The sequence below is a fragment of the Meriones unguiculatus genome, chromosome 12 (assembly GCF_030254825.1).
Source record: "Meriones unguiculatus strain TT.TT164.6M chromosome 12, Bangor_MerUng_6.1, whole genome shotgun sequence".
Lineage (NCBI taxonomy): Eukaryota > Metazoa > Chordata > Mammalia > Rodentia > Muridae > Meriones > Meriones unguiculatus.
Window position 1 is genome coordinate 67,320,661 of NC_083360.1, and position 22,488 is coordinate 67,343,148.

General features: G+C 41.0%; 1 protein-coding gene across 2 annotated transcripts in view; it reads left to right on the forward strand.

Moving 5' to 3' along the window:
- Positions 1-22,488, forward strand: part of Focad (focadhesin) — a 315,631-nt gene that overhangs the window by 27,986 nt on the left and 265,157 nt on the right. For both annotated transcript variants that reach the window (XM_060365822.1, XM_060365823.1), the window contains exons 2-4: positions 4,940-5,028; positions 7,915-7,989; positions 12,066-12,220. In XM_060365822.1, coding sequence (XP_060221805.1) covers positions 4,972-5,028; positions 7,915-7,989; positions 12,066-12,220 — 287 coding nt within the window. In that variant the 5' untranslated portion in view covers positions 4,940-4,971. The remainder of the gene's footprint in view (positions 1-4,939; positions 5,029-7,914; positions 7,990-12,065; positions 12,221-22,488) is intronic.

The following is a 22,488-nucleotide window of genomic DNA, read 5'->3' on the forward strand; positions in this document are numbered from 1 at the left end:
AGTATATAATTATTTTCTTTAATATGTCAAATGCCCAAAGGAAGTGAAGATTAAAAATAAAGGACACATGCTATATACAGTGCTGGAGCAAGCACATGCATTCTTTTTTGAAATTTCCTGAGAGAGTCTGTTTTTATATCTGACACAGCCAAATGGTTGTGATTAACCTTGAAATACTACGTCTTCAGCAGGTCAAAGATGCTTGCAATTTGTAGCTTTAGCATAGCCAATCAAGTTTGATATCGAACCATAGTACTACTGGAGTGGTGGTTTTTAGAATGCCTAATGGCCATTTTGCTAGGAAAGACAAAGTCACTGTAAATGTAAAAATGTACTCAACTTTCTGTGTAGCGCCACACTAAAGCTTTTCAAAGCTGAATTATTTGACATCTAAATTTCAATTATTTTGACTAAAACAGCATTTTGCTCACAGTGGCCAACTTTCCAATGACGTCATTCTTTTGGGAGGCTCGACATCCTAACTTACCTGGTCCTGGAGGCTGTGTAAGGCATTTCTAGTGTTCTGCTTCTGCGTCGGAGTGCTTAGCACACATTTTCTTCTTTAGTTCTGCTTGTGCTGATATTCGAGGAAGTCAATTGTCTATCAATTGCCATCTGCTTCTCTGGACACCCGGGTCTGTCTTCTGCTGAGTAATATTAGATCATCAGAAATCTACACTTGGACGACATTAGCTGAGAGCCTTGCCGAATTATGTGTGATGTTAGAGCTATGGTTTTGCCCACGGTTTGTTTTTATATTATTTCTTATTAAAAGGGGTGATGCAAACTTCCCTCTGCCTGTCTTTGAGGATATCGCATGTTACTCCTGTTTTGCAGCCCATACATAAAACAAAATGTGAAAAATTTCTTTATGGGTGTGAAAACCTTTGCTTTCTTAATTTCAGCAATGTGTCAAGGAAATTGGTGAGTTAATTAAAATGAATGATTTATACCAGTAGTTAGCAAACTATGGCTCACTTAACACCTGCCTTTTAAAGTAAGATGATATTACAGTACAGCCTTGACCACTTCTTTTTCTTAAGACTTATTTTATTTTTAATTATGTATATGTGTGTATATCTGTCTATGGAGATGTGTGGGTACCGAAGAGGCCAGAAAAAGGTGTTCAGTTCCCTGGACCTGCAGTGACAAGCCCTGGTGAGACACCCTACATGGCTAATGGGAACCGAACTCAAGTCCTTTTTAAGAGCATGCATGGCTGTTGATGGTGGAGCCACTTCTCCAGCCTTTGATTGTTTTATATGAACCAGCTACAGTTGCTTTTGTGTGACAGTGGCATACTTGAGGAATTAAAGTCTGGCCCTTTCCAAAAAAGATTTCTGGTACTAATGTAAATGAGCCTGGGATGGTGTGAGTCAGACCAAAGACAGTAATAGAGAAGAAAGGAGATTAGTATTAGATGTAGCCAGTTTGGAAAGGCTTAAAGTGCTTCGAAAGGAATTTAGTCTTAAATAGTGGGGGCATATAAAGAAGTATATTCTATGTGGGTGAGAAGTTTAAATCCAATCCCTTAAGAATGAGCAGATTGTGAGCTCCTGGGACTGTTTGGAGAACTCTTTCATCTGGGTTGGGGTTACAGCTGTGAAAATGAAGTTGAAATGATGGTTGATAGAGGGCTCAGAAGTGAGGTATCAGCATTTACACTTAATCTGTGAGGTAGTTGAAAACCTTATGAATTCCCCACAGGGAATGATGTAGTAGGAGATAGTGTTTGAGGATAGCCAATCAGACAGTGATGCAGGGAGTACGCTCAAGCATAGAGAGGCCCAAGACTGAGCAGGAACTGGAGGAGGCCAGTGGGAAGAAGTAAGCTTCCTAGTGTACAGTAAAGTGTGCAGTAAACGAGGGGCTAGGAACAGAGTGGGCTGTGACTGAGTTTGAGAGGGGTGGTGAAGGAGAAGGCGGACTTGGTGGTTCAAAGCTCTTTGAGAGGAAGAGCAGGTTTGTTTTGACAGCTGATTTCTGTTGCCTTAGGAACTCGTTGGGGCAAGTTTGGAATTGTGGGAAGGTCTCGGGAAATGACTGCTATGAGTTCCCATCAAGGGACAAGAACACTAGGCTGAGGGTGTCTTCAGAAAGCACTGGGGAAAGAGGAGCCCTCTGTAGAGCAGTGTCTGCAGTGTGTGTCTGGGAAAGACTGCTGGCTAACAACTGCTTCCTTGATTGCATGAGTAGATGCATTTCCAAGGTTAGATGCAGCCGATAAACTCTGGATTAAGCAATGTTGAAGAGACTTCTTGTTTTGGTTCTCTTCAGTATTTTTTTCTTTTTTTAATTTAATTTAATTTTATTAATTATACTTTATTCACTTTGTACCCCCCATAAGACCCTCCCTCCTCCCCTCCCAGCCCCACCCTCTCTCCCCCTTCTTCACGAATGCCCCTCCCCAAGTCTACTGATACGGGAGGTCCTCCTCTCCTTCCTTCTGATCTTAGTCTATCAGATCACATCAGGAGTGGCTTCATTGTCATCTTCTGTGGCCTGGTAAGGCTGCTGCCCCCTCAGGAGGAGGTGATCAAAGAGCAGGCCAATCAGATTATGTCTCTCTTCAGTGTTATAATAAATGTATGCCATTATTTACATCTCTGGCCAAAGCTTTTCCCAATTTAGAGTCACATACCTCATTTAAAAAATTAAAAAAAAAGTTTTTGTGTGTAGGTCTGAGGACAACTTGGAGTCAGTTCTACCTCGAGATAAGATTTCACTGTGTAGCTCTAGCAAGTCTAGAAATGGTTGGCCTGGAACTGACTGTATAGATTAGGTTGGCCTTGAACTCCTGCCTCTGCCTTCTGAGTGTTGTGACTAAAGGCATACACCAGCATCCCGAGCGCCTTCCACCTTGTTAATGCAGTGTTTCTGCTGAGCCGCTGCATACTCCATGCTGCTTGGCCAGTGAGGGTCTAGGGTCATTATATAGCCCTGTCTGGCTGGCCTCACAGGGATCTGCCCACCTCTGCCCACAAATGCTGGGGTTAAAGGCATGACCCACCACGCCCAACCTACTTTTTCTATTAAAACACACACACACACACACACACACACACACACAATGTTTTTGCCTGTTAGACAGTAAGTTTGATGGCTGTAAACACTTTTGTCTGTTTAATTTACTTTGTAGCTGAGGCACCTGGAATACTGCCTGGACGTGTGACTGTGCTTTGATATATACTAAACAAGTAAATGAATTTGAACATGTGAGTGTATGTCTTTACAGACACCACCCCTCAGTCTGATCACCCCATCTCCCTTTCCTGCGGTTTCTAAGGATTCACTTTAGGGATTCTGTTTTGATATGTTGTGGAATTAAAAGAAGTTTCAAGAAGGTTGCAATTGACTCAGTTGGGAAACTGAAGAAATAGTGATTTGCTTAAGGCAATGAATACTTTTAGGCAGGAGTATTTTGCAATCTTAGAGCAAATTGTGTTGGTGCTATGAAATGTCAGAGTCAAGGGAGTAAAGTTGGACATAAGTGTTTAATCAAAGAGCCATAAATTTCTCTCAGGAAGTTTAACTTTGGAAGAAGTAATGAAAGTAGTTAAAGATGTTGCAGCTTTAAAATAGTGGTTCTTTGTGTATGTGTGTGTGTTTATTTTTTGTGAGGTAACTATTAGTCTGTGTTATTATAATGAAGTATCTAAGACTAAGGGATTCAGGCGTATATATTTGATGGGCTTCTTGCTGGCAGAGTTCTGAAGCCCCTCAAGAATCTTATGGCAAGAAACAAGGAATGTTTTTGAGTCTCTTCTGACTTGTCTGTTTTTGTTTTGAGATAGGGTTTCTCTGTGTAGCCCTGTCTGTCCAGGAACTTGCTGTGTAGAACAGGCTGGCCTCAAAGTCAGAGATCTGTCTTGGCCTCTTGTTTGCTGGGATTAGAGGCGTGTACTACCACTGTGGCTTGTCTCCTTATAAAGTCTGAAGAGGTTAAATTTCAAAGCATGAATCCTTGGGGCACATATTCAAACCATATCCAAAACAGTCTTGACAGTTTTTACATTGTTCTGTAATGAACATGAGATTAAAGCCTCCTGTGTTTCATGGAATACAGTTGGGAGGGGTCAGTGCTGCAGGGGAGTTGGATAAATTGGTTCCCTTATGAAATCCTTCTATTCTGTGTCCTCCTCTCTCTCCTCCTGTTTTTGAGAACAGTAGGATTGAGAGGTTTGATGTAAACATTAAACAGTGGTGCCGATTCCTTGCTTGTTCTTTTAAGACACAAGTAGTTTGTTTTGATGTGTAGGGTCTGAGGTTATAGCCAAAGCTGCCGAGGTTCAGCAGCAGTTGGATTCTTGCTGAGATGAGAACTGGTATCAAAGGGAGGTTGAGCTTAAACAATCCTGCCACAGTTTGACTGTCTCTTAAAAGCTTCCTAAGGGCTTATTTGTATTTTATTTTATACGTGTGCTCGTGTGCCTAAGTGTGTATATGTGTACCATGTGCATGCAGGGGCCCCAGCAGTCGTGAGCTGCCCCGTGGGTGCTGGGAGGTGAACCTTCGTTCTTTGCGTGGGAAGCAAGTGGTCTTAAACACTGACCCCCCTTTTTTAAGCCCCCTCTTGTATGTTTTGGTTCATGAAAGGATTAACAATCATTTTAATTCATAAAAGGATTGTTTTAAGTATGTGGCTGAACTTTGTGATTAAAGTGCATTTTTTTTTAAGATTCCGTTATTTGAATTCATCATTTTCAGGATTAACTTGTAGGAAAAAACCAAGTTGTTGGGCATGTTTTAGTTTATTTATCAATGCTATTTTTGAGTGCTCTAGTGGTTAATAGAAAAGGTTATGCTAAGAAGAACCTGCAGAGATTCATATTTCATTTCCATTGTTGTCTTTTAAAACTACTTTTATACTATTTGAGGAATAATTAGTTTGAACGCCAAAGCACATAGAAGGTTAATAAATCTGTTGTTTTGGTTACAGAAGCTGCATCTATACCTGTGAGAGAAGCAAAAATGTCAGATGATATCAGGAAAAGGTTTGATTTTCCAAATTCTCTTGTCCAGTCACAGGTAATTTTTATTTATTTTTGCTGCATGGTAACAAATGAACACTTTTGGTGGACTGTAAATTGAACTTTGTATTTTCTCATGAAATATTTTCTTCTATTCATTTTAGTAAGTAATGTTTATATGAGCTAGTATGTATATTTGAATTAGAAAAACTAATATTTAAAATTGTTCAGTTTCAGTTTCTATTTATTTCATATGTTTTCCCTCTGTAAGTAATAATAACCTTGATTAGTAGGTTTTGAATTTTTTTCTTTTTTGGCCTATGTTTAATAATAGGAACAGAGGTAGTTTTTTTTTTAATATATCTCCACAGAGTATTAAGGATTAATATATTAAAAGATATATTCTACATCTCTACAGCTATTAAGAACACTAGATTTCATAATAATGTTATTCAATAATTAAAACATTCTCGATTAATGTAATATATACCTGCTGAGATGGGAAATTGGGATAATTTAATTTACAGAGCTTTTCAATAATTAAGACAAGTGGTTAAAATGATGACAGTTTTCTGGTAAGCTGCTGGCTAAGTAGAAACATTCTGGTAAATCTTGGCACCTTAAGGGCTTACTGTCTCTCCCTATGAGTTAAGCTAAACAGCCAAGGAAAGCCAATCTGAAGACTTAACCCGGATAGCGTCCTGGATGCTTGCAGCTCTTGCCTTCGGAGATGCCTTCTGTGTGAATTGACTTAGCTGGGAAGTGGGGAACCCTTCCATGAGGAGTAGAACACTCCTTATGCAAGATTCCCTTCTACCTGGCTGGGTTGAAGTCATATCCTGCTCTGTGCATCACGGGCCCTTCCCCTGAAGAAGAAGATGAGGAAGATACTGTTCACAGTTTCTGTTTTTTCTGTACCTGGATAACCCTCATTAGCATAACTAAAAATGAAATTCTGATGTGTGCTACAGTTAAATCAAAATGTGTATATGTATTGTTAACTGTTGATTGTTTATTTCACTTCTGTTACAGAAATGAAGTAGCAAGGTAGAATACTGCCTCAGGTGTGTAGGTGTTTGAGAGCCACGTAGGCTAGATAGGCTAGCATCCCTGATATTTTAAAAGATGAATGGAAAAGCATATTAGAGAAATTGAATCTTGCTAGGACTCGGGAGACATGTAACAAGAAGTTTATTTTCTTTTAGTCCCTTTTCTAAATGTGTGCAGTAGCTTTTTTGTGCATCTCTGTTGCCTTTCGGGCTGGTACTTAGGTTCTTATGAGTGTGCCCTGTCCGGGCGAGTCACATATCGATAACTGTTTCAGACAGAACCACATTCCATTGGTTGACACTCAGCCTTTTTGCATTTTGGAAATTAGATGGCATCTAGCAACTGCTGACAGCAGTTTGACTACAGTAGATATGACATGCACATTTGTGAACTTGTCTGTTACATTCTAAATGAGTCTGGAAGAGTTCTCCGATTACTCTAAAATCAACAATTCAAATTATGGGCACCATTGTACATTGTAGATTAATTGGCAGCCCTTTTTATTCCGTAGTGATGGATAAAATAATGTTGCATCTCTTCAGCCAGTGGCCAGACATTCAATGACACATACAGTAGAGCTTGTGAAATAGAAACTCAGGCTTCTCACTGGTCTTCAGTTTCCTTATTCTTTTGCTAGGAGATAAGAGACAGCAAATTGATCTACAGTTTTTCTTTATGTGAGTGATTTATTTCACGAAACTCAAGCTTTGAGGTCTTAAATCATTTGAACACCAGAATGTTTGCAACATATGCACACATGTACATGAAATGGGTGGGTGTTGTGTAGTTCTTTGAGCTCTTCTAGAGAATTTCCAAAATTGACAGCTGTTTTCAGCACTGTTGTAAGTGGTCCCAAGCACAGGATGTACAGTTGTAGTAGGGAGAAATTCCCTAGCTGTGTACAAAATGGTTGTGATGTTGCCAGCCAAATTTCTGTCAGGCAGCACTGCTGGGTAGGCCTGAAGAACGAGGGACCTGATGCTGAGGAGTGGGAGGCAGCATCCATGTATTTATGTAATCAACTCTCCTGGAGGCTCATTTTTATGTTGTGCTCTTTGATTAAAGCAGAACGTGGGAAACTTTTAGAGATTTGTGAGACTGAAAATTTAATCAAGACCTAAAACCTATGAAAAAAGGATAAATAAATTAAAAATAGGCCATGAGATGGTTCAGTAGGTAAAGATACTTTGTGCTAAGCGTGAGGATGACCTAAGTTCAGATCTCTGGGCCTACAAGGAAAGAACTGACTTCTGCAAGTTGCCTTCCTTCCTCCACATGTGGGCTTTGGCATTCACATTTAGCTTGCTCAGTTGAACACACATAAATGAATGTAAAAACAATAGAAGAAATTAAAATAGTAGAGGAAGGAGAGCAGGGTGGAGGATGGAAGAGGTACTTTCAGGCTTTCAGGTCTGTACAGGCCTCTCCACAACAATGAGGGTGAATTTTTCTCCATTTTTTTTTTTTTTTTTTTTTTTTTAAGACACCATGAAACACGAAAGACTGCAGTTAGATGTCTTTAAAAGGTTTTAAAGACTGGGGCTTTTGTCTCATGTTTTAATGGGTTATATAATTTCAAATTATCTTTAATATTAAGTGACAAGAATTTGATCTGAGGGTTGATTGTAGCATCTATGAAGTGTGGTTTGTTTATTGCTGATCTGGAATAAATTGCATACTTTGAAGGGTGTTGTGAAGATTTGAGTTATACATGTGAAATGCCCCATCCAATGCTTTCTACCTTGCACACAACAAAAGGAACTTTTGTTTCTTGCTAGTTGACAGCTTGGCTTGCTCATGCATGCAAATGAGTATGATATTGATTACTTTTAAATGCACTCTTTGGAAAGAACTTTTGAGTGAATATATTCATTAATTTTGTTTGTTCTTTTAGGCTGTAGGTCATCTTATTGCTGCTGTCCTAAAAGAACATGGTGTTTCAGAAAAGATACACCAATCCACAAACCAGGTCTGTGTTTAACTGTATTTTCTCTGTGTGTGTGTCTTGTGTGTGCCTCTGGTTAGCTTTTTGTTAAACTGCTACAAGCCAGGATCAACTGAGAGTAGAAAAACTCAATTGAGAAAATGTACCCATTAGAGAAAATGCTCTCGTTAGATTCACCTGTGGGATATTTTCTTGATTAATAATTGATGTGGGAGAGTTCAGCTCAACTGTGGGTTTTGTCACCGCGGGGCAGGTGGTCCTGGGTCATATAGGAAAGCAGGCTGTACAGGCTATGGGGAATAAACCAGTAATCAGTGCCCCTTCAGGGACTGTGCTTCAGTTCTTGCTTTGAGTTTGTACCTTCATTTCTCTTCATGATGGGCTATGAGCTAGAATAAACCCTTTCCTCACCGGGTTCTTTGTGGTTGTGGTACTCACCAGAGCATTAGGAAGCAGACTAAGATAATCCCCTTACTTTCATTTTATTTAGATGCTTCTAGCTGCTGCACCACACACACACCTTGTTTCCTTTGTAGTTCAATTTGCTGTGGAAATGATCTTGAACTGTTGAGATTTTTGCCTACAGATCTTGTCGTGCTTCCTCCCCTTTCCTTTTTCTCTCCTCTTTTGTCCTTCCCTTTCCCTCTCCTCACTTCTATCTTCTGCTTCCTCCCCCTTATTTCCTTTCCCCTCTTTTGATGTTTTGATTCTATAACATTCTTTTAAACTGGGGCATTTGCGACTAACTCCAGGAAGGACACATGGAAAGGGTCAAGGAGGATGTTCCCATCACTATCAGTGGAAAACAGCATTAGCGTGCTGAAGGAAGGCATGCTAGAGAGGTGACGGAAGTTCCTCTGAGGGAATGATTTTTAGCAATAGAGAAAATGAACACAGGGACTGTGTTTGGTTGTGGGAAATTTCTCATCCTTCAGCTCAGCCCTGAATGTGTGTTTTAAGTTGGAAAAGCCCTGTGTTGACAGTTGGAGCCTGAAGAAAGCTTCCCATCCCCACACAGAGCAGGTAAGCACCCAGATTTGAAGCAGCGCTAAGAGCTGAGGCAAACCAGTAGGGCTTTTTTTTTTTCTTTTTTTGTGAGACAGGGTTTCTCTGGGTAGCCTTGGCTGTCTTGGACTCACTTTGTAGACCAGGCTGGTCTTGAACTCACAGAGGTTCATTTGCCTCTGTCTCCCAGAGTATTGGGATCACAGGCATGCACCACTGTGCCCGGCTCTAGTCGGGCTTTGACTAGTTGGCATTGTGTGTTTTTACTTGCTAGATGGAAAACTGCTAACTACAGGTGCCTGTATGTAAACTGCAGAAATAAGAAACTTCTTTCTCCCAACAAAACTAGAATTTCTTTTCCCTAGTTTCTCTCTGTTACACATGGTCATGTATGTGTATACTTGTGCGTGCAGATGTGCCTTTGTGCTTTTGTGTGTCAGAAGAGCTTGTGAGAGTCTGTTTTCCTTTTCCACAGTGTAATTCCTAGGGTTTGAACTCGGGTTGTCAGGTTGGACAGGAAGCACCTTTGTTCGCTGAGCCATATTGCTGCCCCTCACATTCTTTCTGATTGCCCACTCTATGTCACATATCTTTACAGTGCCTGTTACTGTTAGGAAGTAAGTGTAGTGGTATGCCTCACTAATAGGCACTTATGTGGTGTTTGTAATGATCATGAAAATCAGGTTTCCTGGGAACCCTGATCCCAGTCCTGCCTGTAATCACATTATGTACTCTGAGAGGACCTAGTGATTTTACTTCAATTGCTGGGATTTATTGGATGTTAAATCCTTTTAACTAAATGTTTCCTTTCCTGCTAATAAATGAATGCCTACATCCACACGGACATGATATCATCTTAGGCGAGTTTATTCATCCATTTATCTTATTTTTCTGGCTTGATAAAGGAAGAATGGCTTTTAGGACCCTATTGTGAAAACAAATTTTCTTCTGAATACAGGGGAAACAAAATATAAATATTTCCTTTCTACAGTGGCTGACTTTTAACTCTGTTGTTCTTTCATTGTGGGTCTTGAGACTGCAGAGCTTTTCAGCCACCACAGAGGAAGTGTGGCACAGTGTTGTTCCTTTCAGTGGGAGCTGGAGACGCCGAGTTCTCCTTCAAGTGTAGATTTCTTTTTAATTTGGCGTGTGTATGTGTGTATATGTGTGCTTATATGGCGTGTGTTATTTGGTGTGGTGTGGTGGTGTGTGGTGTGTGTGATGCTGTCTGTTGTATGTGGTGTAAGTTGTGTGTTTAGGTATATGTAGTATGATATATGTGATGTGTGGTATGTATGTGTATGGTGTGTGTATGTGTGTGCTGTGTTATGTGGCTGTAGTGTGTATATGTTTCCGGGGTGTGTGTGGTATGCATGTGTCATGTGTATGTATGTGTATGGTGTTTGTGTATGGTCTAGTGTCTGTGTGTGCTTTGTGGTATGTATGTGGTGTGTGTGTGATGTGGTATGGTGTGTATGTGTATGCGTATGTGAGATGTGTGTGTATATAGTGTGTCTGTGATATGTGTGTGTATGGTGTATGGTCTGTGGAGTATATGGTGGTCTGGTATGCTGTGTATGCTTATGGCGTATAGTGTGGTATGTATGTGTATGGCGTGTGTATGTGTATGATGTGTGTGTGTTGAGGTATATGTGTGTTGTATGCACAAGAGTGGTGTGTGTGTGTGTGTGTGTATGCCCACCTTGCATGTGAATGTGGAGGCTATAGGAGGAAGTTGGGTGTTCTATGTCCTGTCACTCTCAGCCGTCTCCCTTGAGGCAGGATCAGGAGCTCTCGGACAGCCTGGGGCTTTGGCTTCAGTTTGAGTAGAGGCTGGCCAGCCCCATTGTGCCACTGTCTCCTACTGTGCTGAGGTTACAGTTTGTCGTGCTTGTGTTACAAGGCTTCCTGCTCACTGAGTTGTCTCCACAGCCCCAACACATCACTCTAATAAATTACATCAAAAGAAAAGAAAAAGAGCTTCATTATGAGTTTATCATCGGTTTTTTATTTTTTTAAATTATATGTAAGTATGTAGAGGTTCTTGCCTGGAACTAGTTATAGGCACCTAATGGTGGTTTCTGGGATTTGAACTCGGGTCCTCTGAAGGAACAGGCAGTACATGCTTAATCACCGAGCCATCTGTCCACCCCCTTATATTATTGTTTGAAGTGACAAGGCCACTTGTAGTCTAAGCTGACTTTGAATTTGCTATGTTCGTGAACTCTTTTCCTCTCTCTTCTATGCACTGAGGTTACATGCTTGTTACCAGGCATTTCTGTAAATTAAAAAAGAAAGGATGTAATCCTCAACAGATTTACCTGAAAATACATTTAAGTATGGATTTATTATTTATTAGTGGATCTTTCTCAGGGGCTCCCTGAGTTCTGAGACGGTAAAGCAGCTCAGAGTTCTGCTTTCAAAATCAGAACTTCTGTTCCCATTTGGTATGTCTCTGTTAACAAGTGTAGGTTCTTAGCATGAGGGGAAAAGTCATGGTATTTTTCTTTTCTTTTCTTTTTTTTGTATTTTTCTTGAGCAAAGTAATTCTTTCAGGATTTGTTGTTAGCCATTGCACTGGGCAGTTGCTAGTCCTCTGTCCTGCATGGCTCCCTCTGTCATGGCCCACGTTAGAGTTGAGAGGTTTCAGCGAAAGTGTGGATGGCGTGAGGTGCCTGTAGGTTGTAGAGGTTGGTGGTAGGAGGGCAGGAACACTCTGAAAATGCCGTTGCCTAGAATGGCATATGCCATTGAGGCATACAGAATATTTGGGACTCAACTAGGTGAACTGATAGACCAACTGATACTCTTGGGGTCCAGTCAGATTTTGCAGCTCAGCAGGTGATAGAGCCAAGTCTTCACCGTGACCTTGAACTTGGCCTAACTGTGCAGCCAGACACCAGGGAGAGAGACACTACATGAAAACAAATCTATTGCCTTTCCTGGAGAACATATTTTAGTTTCTTGTAATAGCAAACTGACAGTAGCAGCAGAAGCTAGCCCACTGTTAATGGATCACATGTTGAAAAATTGTTGTGTTTGTATGTAAGCCTCTCCTCATCCTAAGTGTCTTTTAATCACTGGTTTGCTTTCAGACAGCCGCCTTGAACTTGCTGTGGGAGAAGTGCTGCAGTGACGATGTGGTGGTTCGAACAGCCTGCTGCGAGGGTCTGGTGGCCCTTGTTGCTCAGGGTCACGCAGAGTTCAGCTATGTTCTCAATGGGATACTCAACCTGATCCCTTCCACCAGGTACTCTTGCTGCCATGTTTGGTTGAAGGTTTAAGCTTTTAGAAGCAACTTACTGGCTCCTTGCTAGAGATCATGAATTTGTGCTACAGTAATTAATTGACTTATTGTAAGAAGGAAACTTGCCATAAGCGTTTCTATTTGCACGGTGGCTCAGCTTTTACATTGTATTGGCTATCTGTACTCTGCCCTTGGCAGAGAATTATTAGAGAATTATAACACAAGTTGCTTTTAAATATTTGATGATGTAGGAATGTGTCTTTTGAGTATACCTGGGAGCAAGTTTTTTGAACTTGGTTTATATAGCATTATTCAATCCATTCATAGACAGAAGGTAATAGAATGGCAGAGGGCAACAGAAGTCTGCTCCTTTCCAAGATGGTCCAACAGGATCATGTTTGAAGCAGGAGTACCTGTAAAGTCCTCCCTGAGAGAGGAGACCCAGGCGAGGCTCTGTGACACGGGGCCCACCTGGCGCATGGGAGGCTCTGTGATACAGTGCCTATCTAGGACATGTAAGGCTCTGTGACTAGGTACTTACACAGGATGTGGGAGGTTCTGTGACACTGTACTTACATAGGACATGTGAGGCTCTGTGACATGGTACTTAATTTTTTATTATCATTTATTACAATTTATTCAATTTGTATCTCAGCTGTGGCCCCTCTCCCATCTCTTCCCCATCCCATCCTCCTTCCCTCTTCTCCCCCATGCCCCTCCCCTAGTCCACTGATAGGGGAGGTCCTCCTCCCATTCTACTTCACCTTAGCCTATCAGGTCTCATCAGGACTGGTTGCATTGTCTTCCTCTGTGGCCTGGCAAGGCTGCACCCCCAGGGGGAGGTGATCAGAGAGCCTGCCACTGAGTTCATGCCAGAAAAAGCCCCTCCTCCCCTTACTGGGGACCCCACTTGGAGACTGAGTCTATGGGCTACGTCTGAGCCAGGGTTTTAGGTCCTCTCCATGCATGGTCCTTGGTTGAGGTATCAGTGTCTGCAGGGCTCCCAGGGCTCAGTTTTTTTTTTTTTTGGTTGTTGTTTTTCTCTGTTGCTCTCCTTGTGGAGCTCCTGTTCCCTCCAGGTCTTTCTCTTTCCCCTTCTTTCAAAAGATTCCCTGCACTCTACCCAAAGTTTGGCTATGAGTCTCAGCCTCTGCTTCCATACCTCAATCAATAGAGTCTTTCAGAGGCCATCTGTGGTAGGCTCCTGTCCTGTTCCGTGTCTTCTCCTGCTTCCAATGTCTATCGTGTTTGCCCTTCTGAATGAAGACTGAGCATCTTCCCTAGGGTCTTTCTTGTTGTTTAGCTTCTTTGTCTTTCAAGAATCAGCCCAGATACTTGTGCCTTTTCAGCTCTGTGGCTTGCTCTCTTGTACTATTCTGGCCTCTGTTTTTGTCTTCCACAATCTTTGAACTTAGTAGATGACTGAATGGTTCTAAAAAAGTAAGGATTGTGTTGTCACTAAAATGTATTTATTTTGTCTATTTCTATACACTCATGCACCGAGAGAAAGAGAGATAGGGAATATTAGTAATTTTAGAAGTAGCCTATCAAAAAGTGGCTTTAGGATCCATTAAGAAGTCACTTTGAAGCCAGTGTGGTGGTACATGCCTGTAATCCCAGAACTCGGGGAGGCAGATACAGGCAGATCTCTATGAGTTTGAGGCCAGCCTGGTCTACAAAGTAAGTCTATGACAGCAAAGGCTACCCAGTCTTGAAAAACCAAAAAACAAAAAACAAAAAAAGATAAAAAGAAAAGAAGCCACTTTGAGAAGATTTTTGAAAGTAAAGATTTAAAAATTTATTATTATTATTATTATTATTATTATTATTATTATTTATTCCAATTTATTCACTTTGTATCCCGGCTGTAGCTCTCTCCCTCATCTCTTTCGCATTCCACCCTCCCTTCCTCTTCTCCCTCTACGTCACTCCCCTAGTCCACTGATAGGAGTGTCCTCCTCCTCTACTATTTGACCCTCACCTATCAGGTCACATCATGACTGTCTGGATCTTCTTTCTCTGTGGCCAAGTTAGGCCATCTTGCCAGGTGTAGGTGATCAAAGAGCCTGTCACTGAGTTCATGTCAGAGACAGCCCCTACTGTCCTTACTAGGGAACCCACATGGAAACTGAGCTGCCTATGGGCTACATCTGAGCAGGGGGGTCTAGGTTCTCTTCATGCTTGGTTCTTGGTTGATTCATCAGTCTCTGCAGGACTCCCTGAGCCCAGATTTCTTGGTTCTGTTGGTCTCCTTTTGGAGCTCCTGTCCCCTCCAGGTCTTTCTGTCTCCTCCTTCTTTCCTAAGATTCCCTGTACTCTGCCCAGAGTTTGGGTTTGAGTCTCAGCATCTGCCTTAATACCTTGATGGGTAGAGTCTTTCAGAGGCCCCCTGTGGAAGGTTCCTGTCCTGTTCCCTGTCTTCTCCTACTTCCTATGTCTATCCTGTTGAAAGGAAAGATTTTTATATGTCTTATTCATTAATTGGCTTCAAGTTAGCCACGCAGATTTTTGTCTTCTTTCATTTCTCAGGTACCGATAATGGTGCCCCTCTCCCATATTGTTCAAATGCTTTAAAGTCTATCGGTACAGAATCTGCTGGCCTTGTGAGTTGTATTGCGTGGGCTGCTGAGATGGCTCAGTGTATGATAAAGGTACTTGTCACTGAGCACGAGGACTGAGGGTGGAAGGATGTGTAGCATATGTGTCTATACACATACACATGGAAATTGGAGTTGTACTTCTTACATTAGGGTGTTAGCAGCGGAGAAGACCAGAACAGTACCTTTGTGTATTAAAATAGCAGTTCGAGCTGGAGAGATGGCTCAGTGATTATGAGTACTTGATCTTCTTGCATAGGACCTGGGTTTCATTCCCAAGCATCTATACGGTGGCCCACAACCCTCTGTAGGAACATGTGTAGTGCATATACATTACAAGCAAAAGAAAAAGAGCAGTCAGGCCAGATTTAGGTATTCACCTTTAATTCTGGGGGATTAGCTTAGAGAATTATGCCGGCATGGGATATTAATCACACGTTAGTATAATCCTCAATCACTATTATGCACCATAAAGTATAAGCATTGCTAATAGTGAGTAAGCGTGCCATCTGTTTGTAATTGCCAGTAACAACTATTGTTTCTTAAAAGTGCAGATGTATTTTAGACTAGTGATAGGATTTATATGGGCATACGAGGCAAAGGTACTGGTCTCCTTTCTCTTTGTCTTTATCTGTAGTTGCAGACTGATACTGGGTCTTAGTATCCTTTAAAGGGTATTTTTTTTGCTATGTATATTATGCATTTATGCATAACTGTTTTTGTTTTTTGAGAAAGGGTTTTTCTGTGTAGCCTTGGCTGTCATGGACTCACTTTTGTAGACCAGGTTGGCCTCAAACTCACAAAGATCTGCCTGGCTTTTCCTCCCGAGTGCTGGGATTACAGGAGTGTGCCACTGCGTGAAGCCACATAATAGTTGTGAACTGTTCAAAGATATGTATATTTATATAACTGCAAATTTACATGGACAATCTCTAAAACCAGGAAACATTCTTTTAAACATGTATATCCATTGTAATTTTAGATCTTTTAAAAATCATTTTTTTTTTATAATTTTATGTGTATGGGTATTTTGCCTCTGTATATGTCTGTGTACTATCCGCGTGCTTGGTATCCATGGAGGCCAGATGAGGACATTGGGTTCCCTGGGACTAGAGTTACAGAGAGTTATGTACCTATGTGGATTCTGGGAGTCAAACCTGGGTCCTCTGGAAGAGCAGCCAGTTCTTTTAACTGAGCCATCTCTCTAGCCCTCATAAAATATTCTTGATGCTACCTTTTTTTTTTTTTTGGTGAAAAAATGTATCTTGGAACTTATTCCTTAAAGAAATAGCATTTTGTGATTTTTTTTCTAGGTGCATGATATTTCCATTGTGTGGAAAAATCATAATTTACCATTTTTTCATTTTTCAGTCTTTTGCAGATATAGGCAGTGCTTCAGTGCCTATCCTTTAAAATAATATTTAAGAATTAAATTTATTCTTTAAGAATTTTATACAATGTATTTTGATCCTATTCACCCCCCGGACCCCTCCAAGATCTATCCCTGCCTCCCTACCTACCCGACTTTTTTTTTTTTTTTCTTTAAACCCTATTGAATCTAATTTGTGCTGCCCAAATACTCGTGGCAGTGAGCCCAACCCCTTAGAGTAAGGTCGGCCTGCCAGAGCTCACACCCTTAAAGAAAAGGTACTCTCCCTCCCTCCGCAACTGTCAACTATGTAGCTCCTCAGATGGGGTGGGACCAGCCCCTCTCCATGTTAGGATTTTGTGAGGCTACTTTTCACTCTCGCTGAGTTCATATGTGCAACTGCCCTGGTGTATTCAGAAAGCAGTTTTGTTGTAGTCATCTACCGCCTTTGCCTCTTTCCCCTCCTTCCCGTATGATCCTGAACCTCGGGACGATGGAGTGTCTGTCATAAGATGTCCATTTAGCCCTGAGAACTCTGCAGTCTCTTGTTCTCTTTTTGTTGACCAACTATGGGTCTCTGTGCTAATAACCATCTACTGCAAGCAGCAGCTCCGCTGACGAGAGTTTGAATGCACCAATCTGTGGGTGTAGTGGTAAGTTGTTGGGGATTTTTTTCTCATCTGAGAATGTTTATATAGTCTAAACTGAAGTAGATCCTGAAGCCAACCAGTTTGTTTTGTGATGTCAATGTGAGTGTGCATAGGTACGTGTTCACACATGAGCATGTAAGCAGAGGAAAACCGCGGGCATTGTTTCTCAGGTGAGGTCAATTATTTTTGTTTTGAATTTACACGAACACATCTTTACCGCCTAAAATCCATAGTTTACTTTAGCAGTAACTCTTGGCATTGTTAGTTTTAAGGATTTGGGCAGATTATCTAAGAGTATTAATTTTCTTTTTACTGTGAAATACCTTGCAAGCAACAATTTAAGGGGAGAAGCTTGTGCTGGACACAGCTTGAGGGCACAGAGCCCATTATCATGGTAGAAATGCACAATGCATCATGCTGGAAGTGCAAGACAGACCAGCTTGAGGGCACAGAGCCCACCATGGTGAGAAGTGGACAACAAGCGGGTAGCTCCATAGTTGTGGGGGTGTAGGCTGGAATCCTCTACCTTTTTTTTTTTTTTTTTTTTGAGGCATTGAGTTCTTGGCCTGAAAGACTAAGAAGACTAGGCTAGCTAGGCATTGAGCATCAGGGATTTGCTTTTTTTCTACCTCTTCTTGGATTGTAAGCATGTGCTGCTATGCCCAGGTATTTGTTTGTTTTGTTTTTATTTTTAAACATGTGTTCTGGAGAGGAAACTCAGGTCTTTATGCTTTCAGGCAAGTGCTGTGCTGCTGTGCTGCCCGAGCCCCGATTTCCTGTTTGCTGTTGTGCATGAGGCTGGGTCTTTGCTAGTCTGGAAGCTCTGGGCTCAGGAGATCCCCCACCTCAGCCTTCCCAGTGCTGAAACTGCGTGCCACTGGGCCTGGTTTCCAGTGTAGTCTTAGACTCAGTTTGAACATAAGGCGTGTTACGTAGAAGCTAAGTTTTCTTTATTGTCGCCAGTGGAGGTAATAATTGTTTGCATGTCAGGAACCAGAATTTTTTTCATTTGCTTTATTTCAAGTAGCAGAGCTTTGAGGTTTGTAGCAATTACAAAAACCAAACTTTGTGCTGCTTATGTTTTTTATAAAAAGCAAAATGAGAATGAAATTTAAGAAACAGGCTAATTAAAAACAGGGGCTCCAGCGAGCCTCCTCTTCTAGTGCAGTCTTGGGAAACTTCAGAGACAGAAAACTGTGTCTGTCTTTGGGATCTAAGAAGCAGGAATGACTTTGGCCAAGACAGTGGATTTTCAGTTTGCACTGCTTAAATCTCTTCTTGCCTCAGGATTTTCTCTTCTCATATAGAGGTTTATGGGGCTCTGAAGATACTTGGGAGCAGAGTTACAGCAGGACTGACTATCTTTGATTTGGGGAATTATTTTTAAAACTTATCTTTTCTTATCTTCTAACTGTCATCCCTCGGGATCTGATGTGGGGGTGGGGTGGGGAGAGAAAATGCCAGCAGTGAGGAGTCTGTGGAATAGACCTGTAGAGAATGTGGCTTGTGGAAACGCTGCAGCCTTCCAGCCAGAGGCTGAGAGGTTCAGAGAAAGGAAAAGTGATGAGCATCTTGCCAACTGATCACCAGTTCTGTGGCCCTTGCAGGGCTGGTCTATTAAATGACGATGGAATTGTGAGGAAACCCCCTCTCACCTGAAGCCTAGCCCACAATGTCAGAGTCTGTTGCCCTGTATAGTCTAATTTTGAGAGACTTGCCATCTGCAGTGCCCTGGTTGTCTGAACTACAGGGCGTGGCTGGGAAAGTGTCTGGCTCTGCTTGAGAGACTGTGCTCTTCAAAGGAATAGTTTGATGTCCTAGAGTGTTCTTGCTTCAAAGCCAGGGCAACAGGAAACAATTGTAAACTAGTTTTTATAGCTTCTGTAAACAAAGAAATGGATTTAAGGCCTCTGAAATGTTCTTTTAATCAGTAAGGAAATTTGAAAAACAAAAAAAAAAATTGCCTCTCTAGGGAGGGGAAAGGAATAAAGGGCCGTAAAGGACACATAGTAAGGAAATGATTATCACCCCTGAGTTTTGAAATGAATGCAAACTGGAATTAAAGTGAATGATACATAGTAGCATAATATACTTTTCTTGTCCTTTGAAGAATTGCTTGTTTTGAGTTTATATTGTGTTTCCTTTCCTCTTTCTGTGAGTTTAAGGATTCCCAGTATAAGGAATTCCCACTTTTCATTCCTTAGATGGTTTTCTTCTTTTAGTTTCCGGAAAGCTCATGCAGCCTTTGTTACTGTTGCTTAGTAACCGGATTATGAATAAAATCTTACTCTCCTTTGGAACCAGGTATTCAGTTTTCGATATTGAGGTGTCAAGACAGCCTGTAATTTCAGCTGTGCTGTTTTCCCATCCCCCTTCTTTTTAAAGTGTGCCTAGTGGGAAGGAAGGTTATACTCTAGATAAACTAGGCTAGCATTTGATTTGTGTGCCTTTTGTGCTTTCAAACAGGGAAGGAACCTACTGTTAATGTAGTTTACAAGGCTGTATTGAAGATGGAAAATTAAAGTATATTTTCTGAAATTCTGAAAGTCTGCTTTTAAAGGAAATCTTACATAAAAGATTAAAAATTTCATAGTGAGTCTATTGCTAAAAAATGATTCTGAGGATTATTTGGAGTTAAGATTGAGGATAATTGAGAAAATTCTAGTCTCTCAGGATCCTCTCTTTTACTGATGATTCTCCTCCTTGAGAAACTTAATTGCTTTGTTATCATGTATTGAACAGCTAGTGACTGAGGAGACACACTTCTTAGCTCTCTGTACTAGACTGTTGTACTATTCAGCTTCCTTTTCCTTATTTTATCTAGCAGGACAGGGACCAACCAGGGATGTTGGTACGAGGGCTCCTCCAAATGTTTGCATGATGCAGCCTTCAATCTGCCTCAGTCAGCACTTCGGGTTGGCTTTAGGTGTGTCCACCTTGCTAGCACAGTTCCAGTCAGGGACTGAGTTAGCAGACCACGCCCGCTTCCTCATCTTGTATTTTAAAATTTCCCTTTAGGCCTCTTAGCTTGTTTGTAGATGTTCTCTAGTCTTTCTCAGCATTCTCCCTCCTTTCTGTAAAGTTCCAAAATCTCTCTTAAAGCTCATAACAAAAGTGATTCTTCACTTTCCTCATCTGGGACATGCTGTCCTATTTCTTTTTAAAGTCCAGAGATATGGCTGAGGCTTTGTTTGTCTTTTTAAGAGATATATTCATGCTGAAGTGTTTCTGGGTGATTTAAGAAGACTGGCTACCAAACACATTACTTTTATAATGGAAAATTGCAAAAGAAGAAATTTGATCATTTTCTGGTACTTAGAAGATAAATGAGAATACAGAACTTTCTTAAAGGCGTTCTCACTAGCTTTACATCTTAGACTTTTTTCTTTTTTTTTTTAAAGGAAACATTTGTTCCCTCAGCCATTTAAGCATGACCTCCTCAGGACTGTTTTTATTCCCCACTCCCTTCCAGTGACTCTATCTCTTCATTTTCTACTTTTTCATGCATTTAGACAGTGATTTGGTTATGGATCTAATGTTTCTCTCTTCTATTTGCCTCTGAGTTTCTGAGACTGCTTGAAGCTGAGCAAGAATCCCTTTCAGGACTCACAAATCTTCTCTAGTTAAAAAGGTACTTGGCCAATTTGGCCAGGTTTGTACCGTTTGCATCCATTTTGGGGTGATCTTGTTCTTCCTTTTTCCCCCTAATAGCTTTTTATTCTATCCCTGGGAAAAAAGGGTACTTGCTTTTACTTCATATTTGATGTGTTTTGAAAGCCAGAGCTAAGCATTATATCTTTTTTTTTTTTAAGGAGGCTGAGCATATATGAGCAGTCTTTAGTGTTGAAATCAAGTAACCCCCAAACAAAAGAAACCCAGCACCTGTGATTCATATGTGCGCTTGTGATCATTTATATCTTCCTGGTGTAGAGCAGTTAGTTTGTACAACTTGGCCATTTTTTCTTGTTTGTTACATATGATTTTTGGAATCCTCAACATCATTATTGAGCCACTTTAATTATAAGATCTGAGTCTTGGGTCTCATGCATAGTGAGAATTGAAGATCTTTTTATAATGTCCCTGGTTACTGAGAGGTGGCTCAGTCCTGAAAGTCTCTTTACTCTCAGAGTTCTTGAGTAATCTTGTGTAACGTGACTTCAAACAACAACAACAACAACAACAAAACATTATTGAGGGACATTGGAACCAGGTTCTTGAGATGTTTGAACATGTTAGAGCCCATTGGGCCCGGAGTTACAGAATCCACTTGAATTAGCTTGGGCATAAGAATACTGTTTGTCAAAAAAAAAAAAAATACTGTTTGTCTACTGCTGCCATGTCTTCCTTGTTTTCCTCACCTCCTCTCCCCTTCCTTCTCTTCTCCTCTCCTTTTTCCTTCTCCTGTTCCTCTTCTTCTTTTAAACACCAAACCCCACAGTCTCATGTAGTTCAGGGTGGCCTCAAACCCACTATGTAGCTGAAGATTACCCTCATTCTTTGTTTTTACCTCAGGAGTGCTGACATTATGGATGGGCACCACCTTGCCCTGCTTATGTGATGCTGCGGATTAAACCGTTGTGCATGCTAGGCAAGCGCTCCACTAACTGACCCACATCTCTAGCCTGATCATCTTTCTTTCTGTCTGTCTGTCTTCCCATCTTCCTGTCTTTCTTCCGGTGTCCCTGTCTTTTTGTCTTCCTGTCTCTGTTTCTTGTTTTTGGGAAAGGGAGAAGCTGCCATGTGACTCAGCAATAGAGATGTGTATGGGTATCTGAAACAAATTGGATTTACAGATTGTGTGTTTCATTCTTGACTCTTAATTCAGACTTAATTTCAGCTGCTTAGCTCACAGGCTGTCATCCATTCCTGGGCAGTCTTCTCTTACATGTGTAAGGGACAGCCTAGTTGAGGTCAGAATTTCATATTTTTGAGGGCAGGGCCTGAATTTGGAATGCTTGGGTCAACTGGGCCTGTATGTATTTGTTTCTTAGGGCTGACATAAATGCCTATACACTTGATGGATTAGGACTCAGACACACCTTTTTAGAGTCACAATTTAACTCTCTACCAGTGATGTCTTCATTGTATAAGAAGGTGTATGCTGAGGTCCCTTGTGTAGTAATTGAATTGATAGAGAAGGTGTGTTCACTCCCCAAACAGGAAAGAGATCTTGATGTTAGCTTTCTGCATGGGATCAATGACCTTCGAGGGCTAGTCCTACGAACAATCTTGAGGTTGATCTATGAAATCTACATGCAAACACACACATACACACACACATACACCAGTATGCAACACACACTTGTGTATGCACACACATTATTTATACACTGTATAACAGGACAGTGATCCCTCCAAACTAGCACAATAACAAAGGAAGCAAAATAAAATCAAAGTAAAGGAAAGTAACTTTAACTGAATATTGCTTGTGTATCCAGCTGTTTGCTTCTTAAACTCATCTAAAATTACTCATTTAATTTTCTGAAAAGCCCTGAGAGAAGGGACATTTTTTTTCAGGTGCAGAATAGTGTCCTTTCATGAGAAGATATATAGTACCTGATGGTTTACATTTTGATGATGCTTGTGACTGTTAATATGCAGTTACTATGTTTTTTGATTCTTTAGGCTAGAGGCTTCAGAATAACACTCATTTTC